The sequence below is a fragment of the Schistocerca serialis genome, chromosome 6 (assembly GCF_023864345.2).
Source record: "Schistocerca serialis cubense isolate TAMUIC-IGC-003099 chromosome 6, iqSchSeri2.2, whole genome shotgun sequence".
NCBI lineage: Eukaryota > Metazoa > Arthropoda > Insecta > Orthoptera > Acrididae > Schistocerca > Schistocerca serialis.
The window spans coordinates 389858622-389873885 of record NC_064643.1 but is presented as its reverse complement, the minus strand read 5'-3'; the positions used below and the strand labels follow the sequence as shown (position 1 = coordinate 389873885).

The following is a 15264-nucleotide window of genomic DNA, read 5'->3' as shown; positions in this document are numbered from 1 at the left end:
CGAAAATGTCTATTAACAAAGTTTTAAGAACTGGCTTTAAATGATGACTCTAGGAGTATATCACAACCACCTATGTATTGCTCACATACAAAACATGAGGATAAGATTATAGAACAATTATAATATGCACAGAGGCATTCAAACAATCATTCTTCCCATGCTCCAAATGAGGAAGTAACCCAAATAACTGGTACAATGGGATGTACCCTCTGCCGTACACCTCACAGTGATTTGCAGAGTATAGATGTAGATGTAGATGTAAATTTAGATGTAGGTGCAGAAGTATAGCAAAGTCTTCAATAAGTGGTACAGGATAATGATCAGATATTGTGGCATTAGGCTGATGACAATCATCACATGGGCACCACCTGTTATTCTTCTTAGGAATTAAGTGAAATAAAGAGACATAGCTATTACATTAAGAGTGACAGATTCCATGTGCTAACACAAAAGAGAACTCTTGCTTAGCAGTCTTTAGGGTTGGCCAGATACAAATAATGAAACCAAGTATGAACAAGCTGTCTTGGTGTAGTGACAACATACCAGTGTTGGAGCAGGCTATGGATAGGCAATTTAAGCAACTGACTAAGCAGATTGTTGTATGGCGAATCACCTGTAATCACTTTGATGCCAGCAAGGATAGCATAGCATGGTGACCATGACTATTAAACTGTGCTGTCGAATTAAGCAGCTGGCGACTGTGAAGACCTTGGAATAGATTGTAAAATAATAAGAATCCCACTCCAACAATCAGGTATAAGACATCAAGAACAATGAATCTCCACATGAATTCTCATCAAATATTTAAGTTTAGATGTGAAGTTGATATAGCTGTAAGCCTTGATGGAAGATCCATTTGCAGCATATAGGTGATTGCCATCACTACCACCATGGAAGGCAAGAAGAAAGGCAAACTGAGAGATCAGCACCTGTGTCAATGAGAAATTGCAGCTTAGTAGAGTTCTCTGTTATAAACAGTTGACAGCTGTCCAGTTTGAAATAAGTTGGCATCACTACATATTTCTGGGTTGACTGACACTACTGACCTTCAGGTCCACATTTATTGTTGATACCAGCAGATATTCCCCCTGGTGGCCATATCCTTGTTTCTGCTGGAAGAGTATAACTGTTGTGAGTGCTACATTTCTAGGGCTGTGACTTGCCAAGACCATTCAGCTACTTGTGCTTGCAGTGCTTCTAGAGAAGTCTCTGTTGTGATGACTTTCAATGGGCACAGCTCAACTATTTGCTCAGCAGTTTCAGCAATAGCATCAAGGTCACCAGTGCAAAATGTGAGTATTTTCTCTGTACCTGCAGGTGAGAATGACTGCCAAATATTACATAGAATATTGTCATAAATTGTGTTGCCTTCTTTTTAAGATAAGACGTTCTGGTGGTGGTCCATGTCTTCACAACACGATATTTCAACACCATAACTCGATGACTTCATCAGGTGTTCCTTGAGACATCAAATGTTTGATGTCTTGTACTTCAGTCTCAGCAAGCATCTGGTCAAGAAGTTGTGTTATGTCATCAAAATAATCTAATATTGGGAAGATGTGTACCACTGGGACGACATCAGGCCACAAGGAAATGACAACAAATAACTGGGAATGTGTAAGAGATTTCATTAATTGTGTTGTCCTCCAGTGTGCAATGACTGTGGAGTAGTTAAGATGGTGTGCAGACAATGAGTTCTTCTGTGAAGAGCAATTTTCATCATTGCAGAGCAAATCACTTAGCTTCTGACTGTGATGAGCACATTATAAGCACACACTTAATTGAGGTGTGTTTTTCAGTGCTGGGCATCAAACCTTCCATAGTCATTTATTCATTAAGTGCAGCCACCACATAACTGTATTTACTTTAATCTGAGGTGATGTAGACCAACACAAATTGACTCTCAATTTGGGTGAACCACAGTATTGGATTATCCATCCAGAAGAGAGGTGGTTGCATTGCAATCAGACTATGGATCATGTTTGCCACTGGCAAGTCATTTTTTGTCATAGTAGACACTGATTATGCAACACAGCTGCCTACAAATGATTCACCTTGATGCATTTGTCATAAAAACTTATGTATGATGTGTTTTATGATTCTGGAATGCATTTCATTTTTTCCAGTGTGTCTCAATTTTTCTAGTGTGTGATGAAACCATTAGGGCATGTGATTGGAAAATTCTGGGTAACCAACTGTTTTGTGTTAATACAATTATCTAAGCACACAACTAACAATTAATTACAAAGAGTAATTGCAATTGTAAGACTGCTAAGAATGTTTATATCTTTAGTTCATTTTTAGCTCAGAGGCAGTGCAGGAAATTGAAGAGTTCACACTGCACACACAAAATATTTAGCAGATTCTTCACTGTTCATATCACTATTTGCATGTATACCATGCTGCACATCATAAAACAATGTGCACAATCCATGTCTTGTCATTTCACTAATTGACAGCAAGATGTATCCAAGGCCTGAAAAATATGCAACATCATTAAAATTTACCTGCTCCTTCTTGTCATCACATGTAACTTCAGGATGAACATTCTCCCCTGCAACTGCCTGTAGACTTCTGTTATTTACTACTATAACTTTTGTCATTGTGGCCAACTGGAATTGCTGAACACATCATGTTCAACATGTCATGTACATCAAGAATCTACATACCAACCATTTCATGTAGTTAGAGCCATCAATGTATTTTCAATTTCAGTGTTCATAGTATTCACAGATTTGAAGATTTCTTTGGCTTCTCCTTAGTTCTGCAGTCACTTGCCTTAGAACCAACTTTCTGACATTTTTAACATTTAAATGACTTGGACTGTTTCACATCACAGTTGATGTTTGACTTGTAGTGTTTACTGTTCTGTTTACTAGCTGCCAGAATTGAATTTATTGAATCTGTTGAAGCAAACTGAAGTTTCATTGATTACTGACTTACTACTACATCACCAGTAATATTGACACCTGAGTTATCAATCACCATAATCAAGGGTTGGAAATCTGCTGGAAGTCCACTTAGTATAATTGTTACTATGAAATCATCACCCTTTTTTTCCAAAGCTTTGATCTTGCTGAGCAAGCAACATAATTTTCAATAAATATGATTCAATATTATTCTCAGAAACCAGTTGTACATTCATCAAACATTGTCACAGCCCATTATAACTGGATAAACTCTTGTCTCCAAACACAGATTGTAAAATCTGCCACACTTCTTCAGCTATCATTGCTCCATGACATTTTGGATGAACAGAAGAATTTACAGTTAACCACATTCCTTTACATTCTTTGGATATTTATCGATTCCAGAAATTGTTTCCCATAGTTGCTCCTTTTTTGGTTCATTTTCAGCTGAAATTTCCTGTCACTATAGTTAACACACCAGTCAGTTTTTCAAAATTAAACAGTGATTGCCCATTGAAAGCCATCTTTGATATATTTAATTAATTCAATACAATTAATTAATTAATTACAAAGAGTAATTGCAATTGTAAGACTGCTAAGAATGTTTATATCTTTAGTTCATTTTTAATTAATTCAATACAATATATTTAATTAATTCAATAGAGAAATCCTGAAAGTTTCTTAGCCGAAACATGACAGTACCATGTTGAACACATGCAAATTACATTATCTTCACTAGAAAAATCATAATAAGAGTCACAATTGATTCCATGCTGATACTTGTGAGCTTAATTTATCAGTTTCTGAACAGATGGTACTTTATCAGCACAAAAACTTCCCTAATCTCTTACTGGGCTCATAACCTACTGGATACTGTCTCCAATTAGTCCTTTTTGGAGATCATAAAGTCAACCCTGATGAATAAAACTGCATGTACTGTGTTGACAGGAACAGAGATTATCAGACACTGTTTATTCAGTGATATATTTGCAAAACAGACCCAAGATGGAAAAACAACACACTACTACACATGGCATTGGCAAAGAAAAAACATATTTATTCCCAACAATGAGGCCATGAATATTTGCCTTTAATGTTGGTATTCTGTCCACAAGCTGCATCAGAAATTTTGTGTAGTCTGCTTCACTAATAATGCTAGTGTTACAGGACAGCAAAATGTCAGAAGCAGTAGAAGTATTTGTAAGAAGTTGTATGCATTTAATTTGTTTGAGTTTAAGAGATAAATAAGGAATTTGTGAATCAATACTTCCTTCACTCCAATGGTTTAATATATCATTCTAGTCCTGCTTTAAATCTGTAATAATTATGCATGTTACATCCACAGATTCAGTAGTCAGCAACACTCAAAAAGTTATCCACAGCATGCTCTGAAACCAGACTGAAATTTTAAATGTTGAATGATATAAAAGAGAGTGAGACTGGTTTGTTTCCTATGCCAAATGTCAATGAATTCATCCATTGAGCTAACAGCAAAGAAAACCAATGACAAACCTGAAAGGCAGTAGCAGCTGAAGAAGAAGAAATAAAACCTTTCAGAACATTTTAATCCTGTCAGAGGTGGAATAGGACTTGGAAGATTAGTTGAAAAGAATGGAGAGTGTTTTCCAAAGAGGTTATAAGATGACTACCAATAAAAGCAAAACAAAGGTAATGATTACATTTCCTCACTTTTTTTTTTCTACCATTTCCTGTTATTGATATGTAATTTAGTGGATAGAAACAGATACAGTTTCAGACTTTTTATATATGATGCAATCATATGCAATAAAATTGTAGTGACATAATTAAGTTTCACTGTGTGTCCTGTGAAAAGAGGTTAAGTAGTGAAAATTTACATGAAACTGAAGTACAGAAACACAAAAGTGATGCTGAAGTGAACGGTGACGTAAGATTATTAGAAAACTTGCAAAATATACTCAAGTTAACAAATAACATATCGGAAGATAGCCTATCAATTAATAAAAAGCTGGATGCAATTATCAGTGCTGATTCTAAGACTGAAGATTTGCAGTCTCCAAAATATAACGTAAACATATGTGAAAAACCACTTATAAACGGTGCCGACTCCTTGGAAAGTGGTTATGGCAAAGTAAGTGAATTTGTGCAGGAAAACATTGGTACTGCAAACAGTAAACAAACGGATTTGGCGGCAGATAAACATAAACACCATATTGTGGTTAATGTGCTGTGCAACCCGACTCACACATCCAAAACTACTGTCGGTGATCGAGAAAACGGCGCTGACGAATGCTGTAATAATGTAAGTAGTGACAGAAACTGTTCAAATCCCTTTCTACAACAAGGAAGACAGATCATTCCAGACGAAAAAACTCCAACCGTAAATTGTAATCAAACTGATATAATGGAATTAAACGAGTGTTTTGGTGTAAACAATGTATCGGTCAACAAAACATGATCTGGCGTTAATAAAGACGAAAATAGTCTCTACAACTCTGCAAATTCCTCAGAAAATAAACTCTCACCCAATACAGATTGGTGTTTAGTAAGTACTAGGAAAAGAAGTGTTCGCCATAGGGACAAGAAAACCCCAACAACTTCTACAGAACAACAAACAAATAACACAGCGCTAAATACAGCTATACCATGCAAACTACCACGGACAGTGACTATCAGATCAACTCCTCCAACCAATACCATCTCAGTAGTTGGAAATTCAAGTGTTAGTGACAGGAAAAATAAAATAATAGGCACTGGTGATGACCAAGGAATGCTGTATGGGGAAAAGAGAGCATGGTTTCATTTAGGAAAGGTGAAAAGTGGATCGACAGCAGAAAACGTAATTAACTTTTTGAAGAAAATCCTAGCAGGTCATGGCAATTTTCACGTAGAAAAATTGGAATCTAAGGGTGTAAATAGTAGTTTTAAGATTGGTGTAGACTTTCATCTAAGAGACAAGCTAATGGAAACTGCTTTATGGCCCAAAAATGTTGTAATCAAGTGTTTCTTGTTCCAGAGACCAACCATTATGCCAATAAAATAGATTATGAAGTTAAAAACAAGGATCAAGGATCACTGTACAAGAATGTTGCTAGTACTGGAAACCATATGCCTGGAATCATTGCAAGTGTAAATGTGCAGTGCATAAGAACCAAAATGGATCTCCTATCATTTTTTATAGAAGAAATTAAACCAGATGTTTTATGTATTTGTGAACACTGGGTAGCTGAAGCAGAAGGTGATTTCTATAAATCTGTTGAATACTTAGACATGGCCTGGTTTCGAAGAACTGCATCCCACGGTGGGGTCTCTGTGTAGGCCAACAGAGATCATAGCATCAAGGAAATTGATTTAAGCAGTTTTTGTGTGGATTTTGATCTTGAATTGGCTGCACTGTTATTAACAAATATTGATTTAGTTGTTGTTGCTGTGTACCATTCACCAGATGGTAACTTTGAAAATTTTATTGGACATATGGAGAACTGTTTGTGTTACCTAACATGCCTAAAGTCAAAAATCGCACTGTGTGGAGATTTTAACATACACATAGGTGATGGAGATGCCAGAGAGAGGATCTTTATGAGATTAATTACCAGTTATGGGTTATTTATTGCAAATAAGCTCCCAACAAGGGGTGGTGCATGCCTGGACACCATAACCAGCAACCTCAACATCTGGGATTATAAACTCAGTGTAGTTGAACCTATGATAGCAGATCATTGTGCGCTAGTAATGGAAACCAGTATGAGGAGCAAACTGCAGATAAGTACATGGCATTCAAACTACACATTCAAAAGAAGATTTGTTAAAGAAGAGAGACTAAATGATCTCAAAGCAGCTCTGTCTTGTGTAAACTAGCAGCAGAAAATTGCAGAGTTAGTAGGCAGTGATTCTTTCTTATGTCTGTTCCAAAGCTTAAAAGCAATATTTGATGACATGTTTCCAGTAAGACCAGTGAAGAATCCTGTGCACAAATCACAAGGCAGGCAGAAAGTTATCAATGTGAAACAATGGTACAACCCCAAGCTCAATAAATTGAAGTGTATTGTAACAGTGTGCAAGGACTGAATGAAATCAGCTTTAGAGATTCCAGCTAAAGAATTACATCACTGCAACTACCTAAAAGCCAAAAAAGCTTATAGGAAGGCAGTAGAGGAAGCAAAAAAGAAATATAATGATACATACATTAAAGAGGCCCAAAATCCTTGTAAAGCTGCCTGGAATCTTGTAAATGAGAACAGAAAGAAGACTACCTCCTGCTTAAATTCATGTAGCCCTGTTGACTTCAATGAATATTGTGTCAGAATAGTGGAAAAGACAGTGAGTGAAATTCCACATTCTGACCTAGATCCGACTGCAAACATAAGAAGTGCAGACAGTTGCAGTATTCAAAACTGGAAGGAAGTACACCCTGATGACATGAAAAAAATTGTGAACTCCTACAAACACTCAGAAAGTGCAGACATCTATGGCATGCCCTCACACTGCTAAAGAAAATTATTGCAGAATTAGCTCAGCCACTAGCCATAGCAATAAACAAATGTCTATCTTCTGGAGTCTTCCCAGACTTCCTTAAACTGGCACGCACAGTACCAATATATAAGAAGGGGGATCCATGCGAGGTGTCCAGCTTCAGACTAAACTCAGTGGTACCAGTACTAGCCAAAGTTACTGAGTCTGTGATGCACTGCCAGGTACTGAATTACTTTGAGGAAAACAACTTATTCCAAAACACACAGCACAGATTCCGCAAAGGGAGATCAACAGTGACAGCCACACTGGACTTCTTAAAACGATTCGACAGAGTTGAGTATTGCTCATCAGTGTGGGATCCGTACCAGATCGGTCTGACGGAGGAGATAGAGAAGATCCAAAGAAGAGCGGCGCGTTTCGTCACAGGGTTATTTGGTAACTGTGATAGCGTTACGGAGATGTTTAATAAATTCAAGTGGCAGACTCTGCAAGAGAGGCGCTCTGCATCGCGGTGTAGCTTGCTCACCAGGTTTCGAGAGGATGCGTTTCTGGATGAGGTATCGAATATATTGCTTCTCCCTACTTATACCTCCCGAGGAGATCACGAATGTAAAATTAGAGAGATTAGAGCGCGCACGGAGGCTTTCAGACAGTCGTTCTTCCCGCGAACCATACGCGACTGGAACAGGAAAGGAAGGTAATGACAGTGGCACGTAAAGTGCCCTCCGCCACACACCGTTGGGTGGCTTGCGGAGTATAAATGTAGATGTAGATGTAGTTTTGAAAAGAGAGAGAGTGTGGCACTGACACTCTGTGACCTCAGAAAAGCCTTTGACTGCATCTCACACACAACACTAATAGCCAAGTTAAGATGGTATGGTGTTGGATGTGTTGTTCTATCAACACTGCAATCTTATTTGGAAAACCGAAAGCAGGTAGTATCAGTGCACGGAGCAACTTCTCTTGAACAAAAACTGGAACATGGAGTGCCCCAAGGATCAGTCTTAGGACCTCTCCTATTCCTCATATTTGTCAATGATATGAGCTGTAATAGTCAAATGTTGCAGTTTGCAGATGACACAACCCTTATTGCCAAAGGACATACAGCCGCAGAAGCTCTTGGTGCATCAAATTTGATGTTTGAAGAAATAAAAGAATGGTTCATCATAAACAAAATGAAGACCAATGAAGAAAAAACCCAACATTTGATATGCAGTCTAACCAACATTGAAGACCAAGAAAACATGGAGGCTGTCACACTGCTGGGCTTCAAGATTGACAGCAAACTCTCCATGAATGATCACACTGCATATGTATGCACCAAACTTTCTCATGTGATATACCTCCTGAGGAAGCTGAAGAGGGTAATAACTGACCAGTTTCTCACAATAGTCTACCATGCATTCTTCCACAGCCACATTAGCTATGGACTGTTGTTGTGGGGACACTCCTCAGGCAGCAAAGATGTGCTGCAATTACAAAAAACGCCATCAGGATCACATCCTCTAGCAAAAGACTGGACCACTGTAGGCCCATTTTCACCAGGCTAGGCATAATGACTATTTTTAGCCAGTATGTGTTTTTCTGCCTCATTTATATAAAAGAAAATCAAAGGAATTTTAGCATTAGACAAGAAATATATAATTTTGACACTTGCTGTAAGATGAACATTGAAGTGCCAAGGTATCGCCTATCAAGTACACAAGACAGCTTTCCAACAGTCACCCTAAAAATGTAGAATCAACTGCCTCCAGAAGTGAAATCCCTGCCACCTGAATTATTTCGGAAAAAAATTGCTCAGGACTTGAAACAACATCCACTATATTCCTTGGAAGAGTTTTTCAACAGTGGTTCTAGTGAATGGACAAAATAATAAATATTGTTATGTTTTATATATCATTTTGCCTAAATTTAATCTTATTTTTATGTTCCCAGTTAACTGCACATTTAATTTTGTGTTTTACTTAAAGTACATATTTGCCAAAATGAAACTTTATGTTTGTGATCGACATGGTCTTGTAAACATTTTGCTTTATGGTATTTTCATTTGCTGCTATGAAGTTTTACTTTCCTGTTTAGTTATATTTCATTTTCTCTATGTTCTATATGTTTTTGTGCACTGCATAAATATTTTCTTTTATTTGTAATATAAATTTTGTATATGGTGTTGTATAAATGTTAGTTGATAAACATTGTATATGTGGCGCAGTCTGTACAGCCATGGCTGGTAAAGGACGAAGATATAGCAATAGAGTAATAATATTAATCAAATCTTGACAAAATATCATCCTGATGCAATGACTGGCTACTAGACCTTAAGGTAGGGAAAGTTGTGCACAGAGAGTGAGAGGTCACAATTTGACATTACAGTCGTGTGTGTGTGTGTGTGTGTGCGCGTGCACGCGAGCGCCCATGCAAATGTAAGGGAGTGTAATAGTATGGACTTAAGTTACAAGAACAGGAGCAGATAATGCAATTTCCTGATCATTTATTTGTGGCTATGTGCAACTGCAACATTAAACACAAGTCATACATATTATTGTTTTGTGAAAAGTATTTACATTTTACATAAAATATACAAAAACTGAAAGCTATTGCAGTAATATATTTAATATTTTTCTACAAAATACCCAACTTAGTTTTTAAACTTACCAAGTTCCTCTGATGGTACTAATTTGGATCCCATCGATCTGACACATATCAAAGTTGCACCACCCAATATATCAACAAGTGGACCTGTAACAGAGTTCACAACAACAAAATAGTAATGCATTTGAACTATAATTTCTATAACAACACACTGAAATATGCCAGTATTCTTGGTTGACCCAACATTCTAAATTTCTTGTCTCGGTAACTGAGCAAAACTGAAACCCAAAGGAAAGAAAAACTTACTATAAGCATAAGAATAAACTGCAAGAAGGTATGGTTGTTTGTGGCTTAATGTTCCACCCATGCTGAAACCATGAGAGAGAAAAAGACATGAAAATGAAATGATCATGTGGCGTTGATGGCTGAGAGGCCCCATCTTGGGGAGATCGGCTGCTGGGTTGCTAGTCTTATTTCAAGTGACACTACATTGGATGACTTGCATGCTGGTGATGATGAAATGACAGTGAGCACAACACAACACCCAGTCCAGTAGTGGAAAAAATCTTCAACCTGGCTGGGAATTAAACAAGGGTCTGCAACATGATAGCAACTAAGCAGGCAAACATGAGAGAGAGAGAGAGAGAGAGAGAGAGAGAGATGGAAGGAGAAGGGGACAGAGTGTGAGGGGGGAAAGATTAGTTGATGATTGGGTCAGAGATAGGAAGAACAATTTCTGTACTGAATTTGAAGATTTAAAATCAAATCGAAAGTAAGGACTGTTGTTATTAAAATTAAACTAACATTGTGATCAGGATTGGGAAACTGAGTGATTCAGGTTGACTGTCACCCCATCCTCTTCCTGAGGTGGCAATGAATGGGACTGTTGAAGTGATACATGGTTAGGATATTACTCTTCTTGCAATTCACATCAAATTTTGAACAGTTATCACTATTTGTTTTTCAACTAGCTCACCATGTGTCAGCACTAAAAAGTTCTGTGGTCGTGTTCCAAACCTTCCACCACATAAAAATGCTTGGCACTATTGGTGATGTAATCTGCACCCTCCATCTGGCAAGCAGACATGCTGATCACTAAACACAGTGATGACAAATAATGGTGTAGTTACTTCTTACACTACTAAACAAGTTCTTTCTTTGTTGTTCAAATTAGAGGAAAACATGCTCCATATTTTTAAAACAACCATTCTCAGACTTCCAACTACATCAGATGTTTCAAACTCCATGAGCTTGTGGACAAATACTATGTTGGCACTGTTAAGTTCCAGCTATTGATTGTCAAGTGTTTGGTGGTACCATTCTTTTACAGCTGCACCATTGATCATGACATCAGTGTTACCTTGATCCTTGTCACGTGGTAAAGTGATGTCACAACTAGCAGTGTAGGTGTATAAGGCTGGAGCTGACAAGTGCATCAGCATTGGTATCACCCTCCTTACTTTGACTGCAGAGTACTTAATCTTAATCTCATTGAGTTTGAAGCACTTGATGTAGCAAAAGCAAAACTTTAGTCATTACTGTGGTGTAGCTGTCAACAAATCAAAGTGTCAACTGAGATGTGATGTCTTTTAAGATATGGCATATAAGAGCAATATGATGCACTACATGTATATGGTTGTGAGTTGAAGCATACAAAGAATGATGTAAATTACACAGAAACAAAAGGAAAATATTATGACAATTATGTGAACTTTTCAGAAGTTCAAATATTCATTTTTTGGGAGGGAACTGATAGACTTTATGGATCATTAGGCCTTAACACACCTGGTGAAAAGAAAACAGCAGATGAATAAGACAAACCCTACTTTTCAAGAATTGATTTCAAAGTGAAGTTTACCAAAAGAAATGAGAAAAATGGCCATTTCACTACCCAGATTATCATTAGGACTATATGGGAAAGACTATAATTTGAAGGAGTGTGGTAAACTTCATATATAACATCTGAGAGTAGACCTAAATGTGAAACATAAGAAGGAATGAGGCAACTACTTTCTTTAGATGCAGGAAGAAGATTCTGTAAGTACAATAATTTTAGATAAATATGAGAAAAGAGAGAGCATGAAGGAACAGTAAGTGATTTGGCTAATTAAAAATAATGTGTTATTCAAGAAATCAAATTTACAGAGTTATAGTTAGCTTCTATGTGCCCTTCAAAAGCATGTAATGGGGTTAGTGTACTATGTTTGTAAGAGACAATGTTGTTGTGGTCTTCAGCCCAAAAACTAGTTTGATGCAGCTCTTCATCCTTGTCTATACTATGCAGGCTTCTTCATCTCTGAATAACTGCTGCAACCTATACCCATTTAAACATGATAACTATAGTCAAGTCTTAGTCGTCTATCTCTACATTTCTACCCACCAAACCCCTCTCCTCAACTACCCTCTCTAGTGACACATGCATGCACTTTCAAAAGGCCACACACACAGCACGGTTACATCATCTGTGGGGGCACTTCAGACAAGTGTTTGTGTGTGTGGGTGTGTGTGTGTGTGTGTGTGTGTGTGTGGGTGGGTGGGTGGGTGGGTGCACGCATGTGTGAGATCACCATCAGAGCCCACCATGGACCCCACTCTACTTAAGGCTAGCTGAGGTACACTTGACCTCAGTTCTCATGTGTATTGCTACAGCTCTTTGTGTATGTAATTGGTTCTTGCTGAATGCTACTTAAATACTGTGTTCAATTTGCCAATGCTTCCATGGAATAATGTTGTGTTCAGTCTGCTGGTCTTGTTGTACTTACACCTAATTACAACATGATTGGTAATGAGTGTGTTCTTGTTCTTGATGCTAATTTCAGTTCTGTTTGGTTGTCAGTTTATTCTCACAAAGGCTGATGATGTTATGGAGGACACATTACATCAGTTACTTGAACAGCGAGAATCATTTGTCATGGCATTGCACCACCAATCACATGCACTGGACAATCAAACTCAGGCGATTCAATCACTGACTTCTGTTTTGTCTAGTCAGCATGCTCTGCAGTTGGTGTAACTCACTGTTTTGCCCTCCAAGACCCTACAGTTTATCTGCCTCCCTTTTCTACATATGATGAGTTTGTTGAGGAATGGGACACATACAAGAAATGCCTGTGATAACACTTTCAAGTTTTTGGGATTACCAAAGCTATTTTATGCCATGCCTTGTTCCTGTCATTGATATTATCTAGAGTGTATCAAGTCCTACCAACTGATCGCTTTGCAGGATCCATCTTCTTTAATGTTGACCAATTGTGTGAACTTCTTTCAAAATCCTAGAGTAAGCACACCCTTGTTATTGCATCCCAGGTTGAGTTTTACCACTGTATTAAGCAACCACATCACTCCTATCAAGCATGAGCAGCTGAACTCCAGGGTTAAGTTGTCATTGTAATTTTGAGTCTGATGTGCATAAAGAACTGTATGCTCATCAGATGATGAGATATACTACCATTCCTTTAGTACTGGATCATGGGGTGCAAGAGTGTGCTCTCCAGAGTGACAATCCATAATGCTCCAAGGTTTTAGCTATCGCACAATCGCTCGAAGTGTCTCGAGCAGTGGGTAACCAAATTGAGTCATGGTGTGAGGTATCAGCAATCCAACCCTCTCCTCCACACCAGTTTTCAGATAGTTTACAGGGGGAAAACATGCTTCTGGCAGGCAACACATGATCACAGCATGATGGTGGCTGGCCTCGCTCCCAGAAGCAGCAATGCCAATGAAGTGAATGGGCCAGTAAACAACAATGTATATGTTCCATGCCCCTGTCCTGCCCTTATTATTTTCCAAAAGTGCCCAGACTGCCCAAACCACTGGGCTACCTGTCATAATTACAACAAAAAATGGTCACATTGATTGTGTTTGTAGTGCAAAAATTCAACACAACAATCCTGGTGTGAATATAGACATAAACATTGTATCGGCTATTTCTGTTTGACCAAACAAGCTTTTCTCTGATGTTATGGTGTTTCATAAAGTTCTACACATGCAAGTGGATATAAGAGCTGCTGTAACCTTGTCATACTTACAAAATTATATGAACTTGGGCTCCAGTCCTCATCTCCCTGTGTCACAAAAATTAATAAATTACAATAAACAGAGTATTCCTAATCTTGGTAAGTTTCTGCCCCAGTGACCTACAACTCAGTAGTGTCCAGTCACTTACATTTCTTTATGTTGATAATTCATGTACAAAGAATCTTTTTGGGTTAAATGTTTCTAAGTTGTTTGGTTTTACCATTTCAGATGAAGTGAATTTAGTGTCTGGAGAAGTGCCATATACACAGTTAGATGCATTATGTTCTGAGTTTTCCTCTTTTTTCTCTCCAGTAGTGGGGTGTACCAAGAGTTTTTGAGTGCACATAACCATGAAACCTTCTACTCAGTCTTGTTTTTTCCAGCCTGTCCGGTTCCAGTGGCACTCAGTAAACTAGTCAAAGATGAATTAGGTAGCCTCATGGAATCCAGCATTGTTTATCCTAGTGCATCAAGTGAATGATCTATTCCCCTAGTTATAGAAAAGAAACGGTTCGGCTGGTTACACCTTAGTGGCAATTTTAAAGATTCTGACAATGCACAATCTGTTGTGGATACATACCCGGTACCACACCCAGATAAACTCTTTGAAAAGTTATCAGGTGGTCAATATTTCTGAAAAATGGACTTATCAGATGCCTATAACAACTCCCTTTTTTTTAAAAAAAATAACTTGTAAGTTATTAAGCACAGATGCTGTACATCTGTGCTGGGTTGTCCAAACTATTTAGATGACATTGTAGTTTCTGATACCCCCAATGAAGAACATTTACTACATGTCTGTACACTCTTTTCCAACCTCCAAGTGGCTGTATTGAAGAGTAATTCAGAAAATTGTCAATTTTTTCAACCTTCTATCATTTACCTTGGGCTTGAAGTTTCTTGCAAGGGTCTCAAAGCCTTGCATCATCATATTTCTGCTATTTTGTCACTTCCATACCCTACATAAGTCAGAGAAATTCAGGTTTTCCTGGGCAAAGTCTCTTATTACCATAAATGTTTGCCTTGGGTAGCAACAACTGCACAGCCATTACATGTGTTGCTGCACAAATGGACTGTTTTGTTGATCACCAACTTGTGAAACTGCATTTTCCACTCTCCAGATCATTTGTGGTCTGCGCCCTGCTTAATGATGTACCAACCCCCCATTTGGTCTATGTGACAGATGCTTCACAGTACAGGTTGGGGATGGTATTGGCTCATCGATATCCCAATGGTTCTGAATGGCCTATTGCTTATGCCTCAAAAATGCTGACTCCTCTTCAGACTAGATACTCTG

The 15264-nt window shown here is 38.0% G+C and overlaps 1 protein-coding gene across 3 annotated transcripts in view; it reads right to left on the bottom strand.

The window, feature by feature from the left end:
• LOC126483737 (proton-coupled folate transporter-like) overlaps nucleotides 1-15264 on the bottom strand; it is a 263942-nt gene that overhangs the window by 168418 nt on the left and 80260 nt on the right. The window contains exon 5 of one of the 3 annotated variants that reach the window (XM_050106854.1): nucleotides 10014-10097. The exons of the other annotated variants lie outside the window; for them this stretch is intronic. Within the exon in view, the coding sequence (XP_049962811.1) occupies nucleotides 10014-10097 (84 nt within the window). The remainder of the gene's footprint in view (nucleotides 1-10013; nucleotides 10098-15264) is intronic. 3 annotated transcript variants of the gene reach the window in all.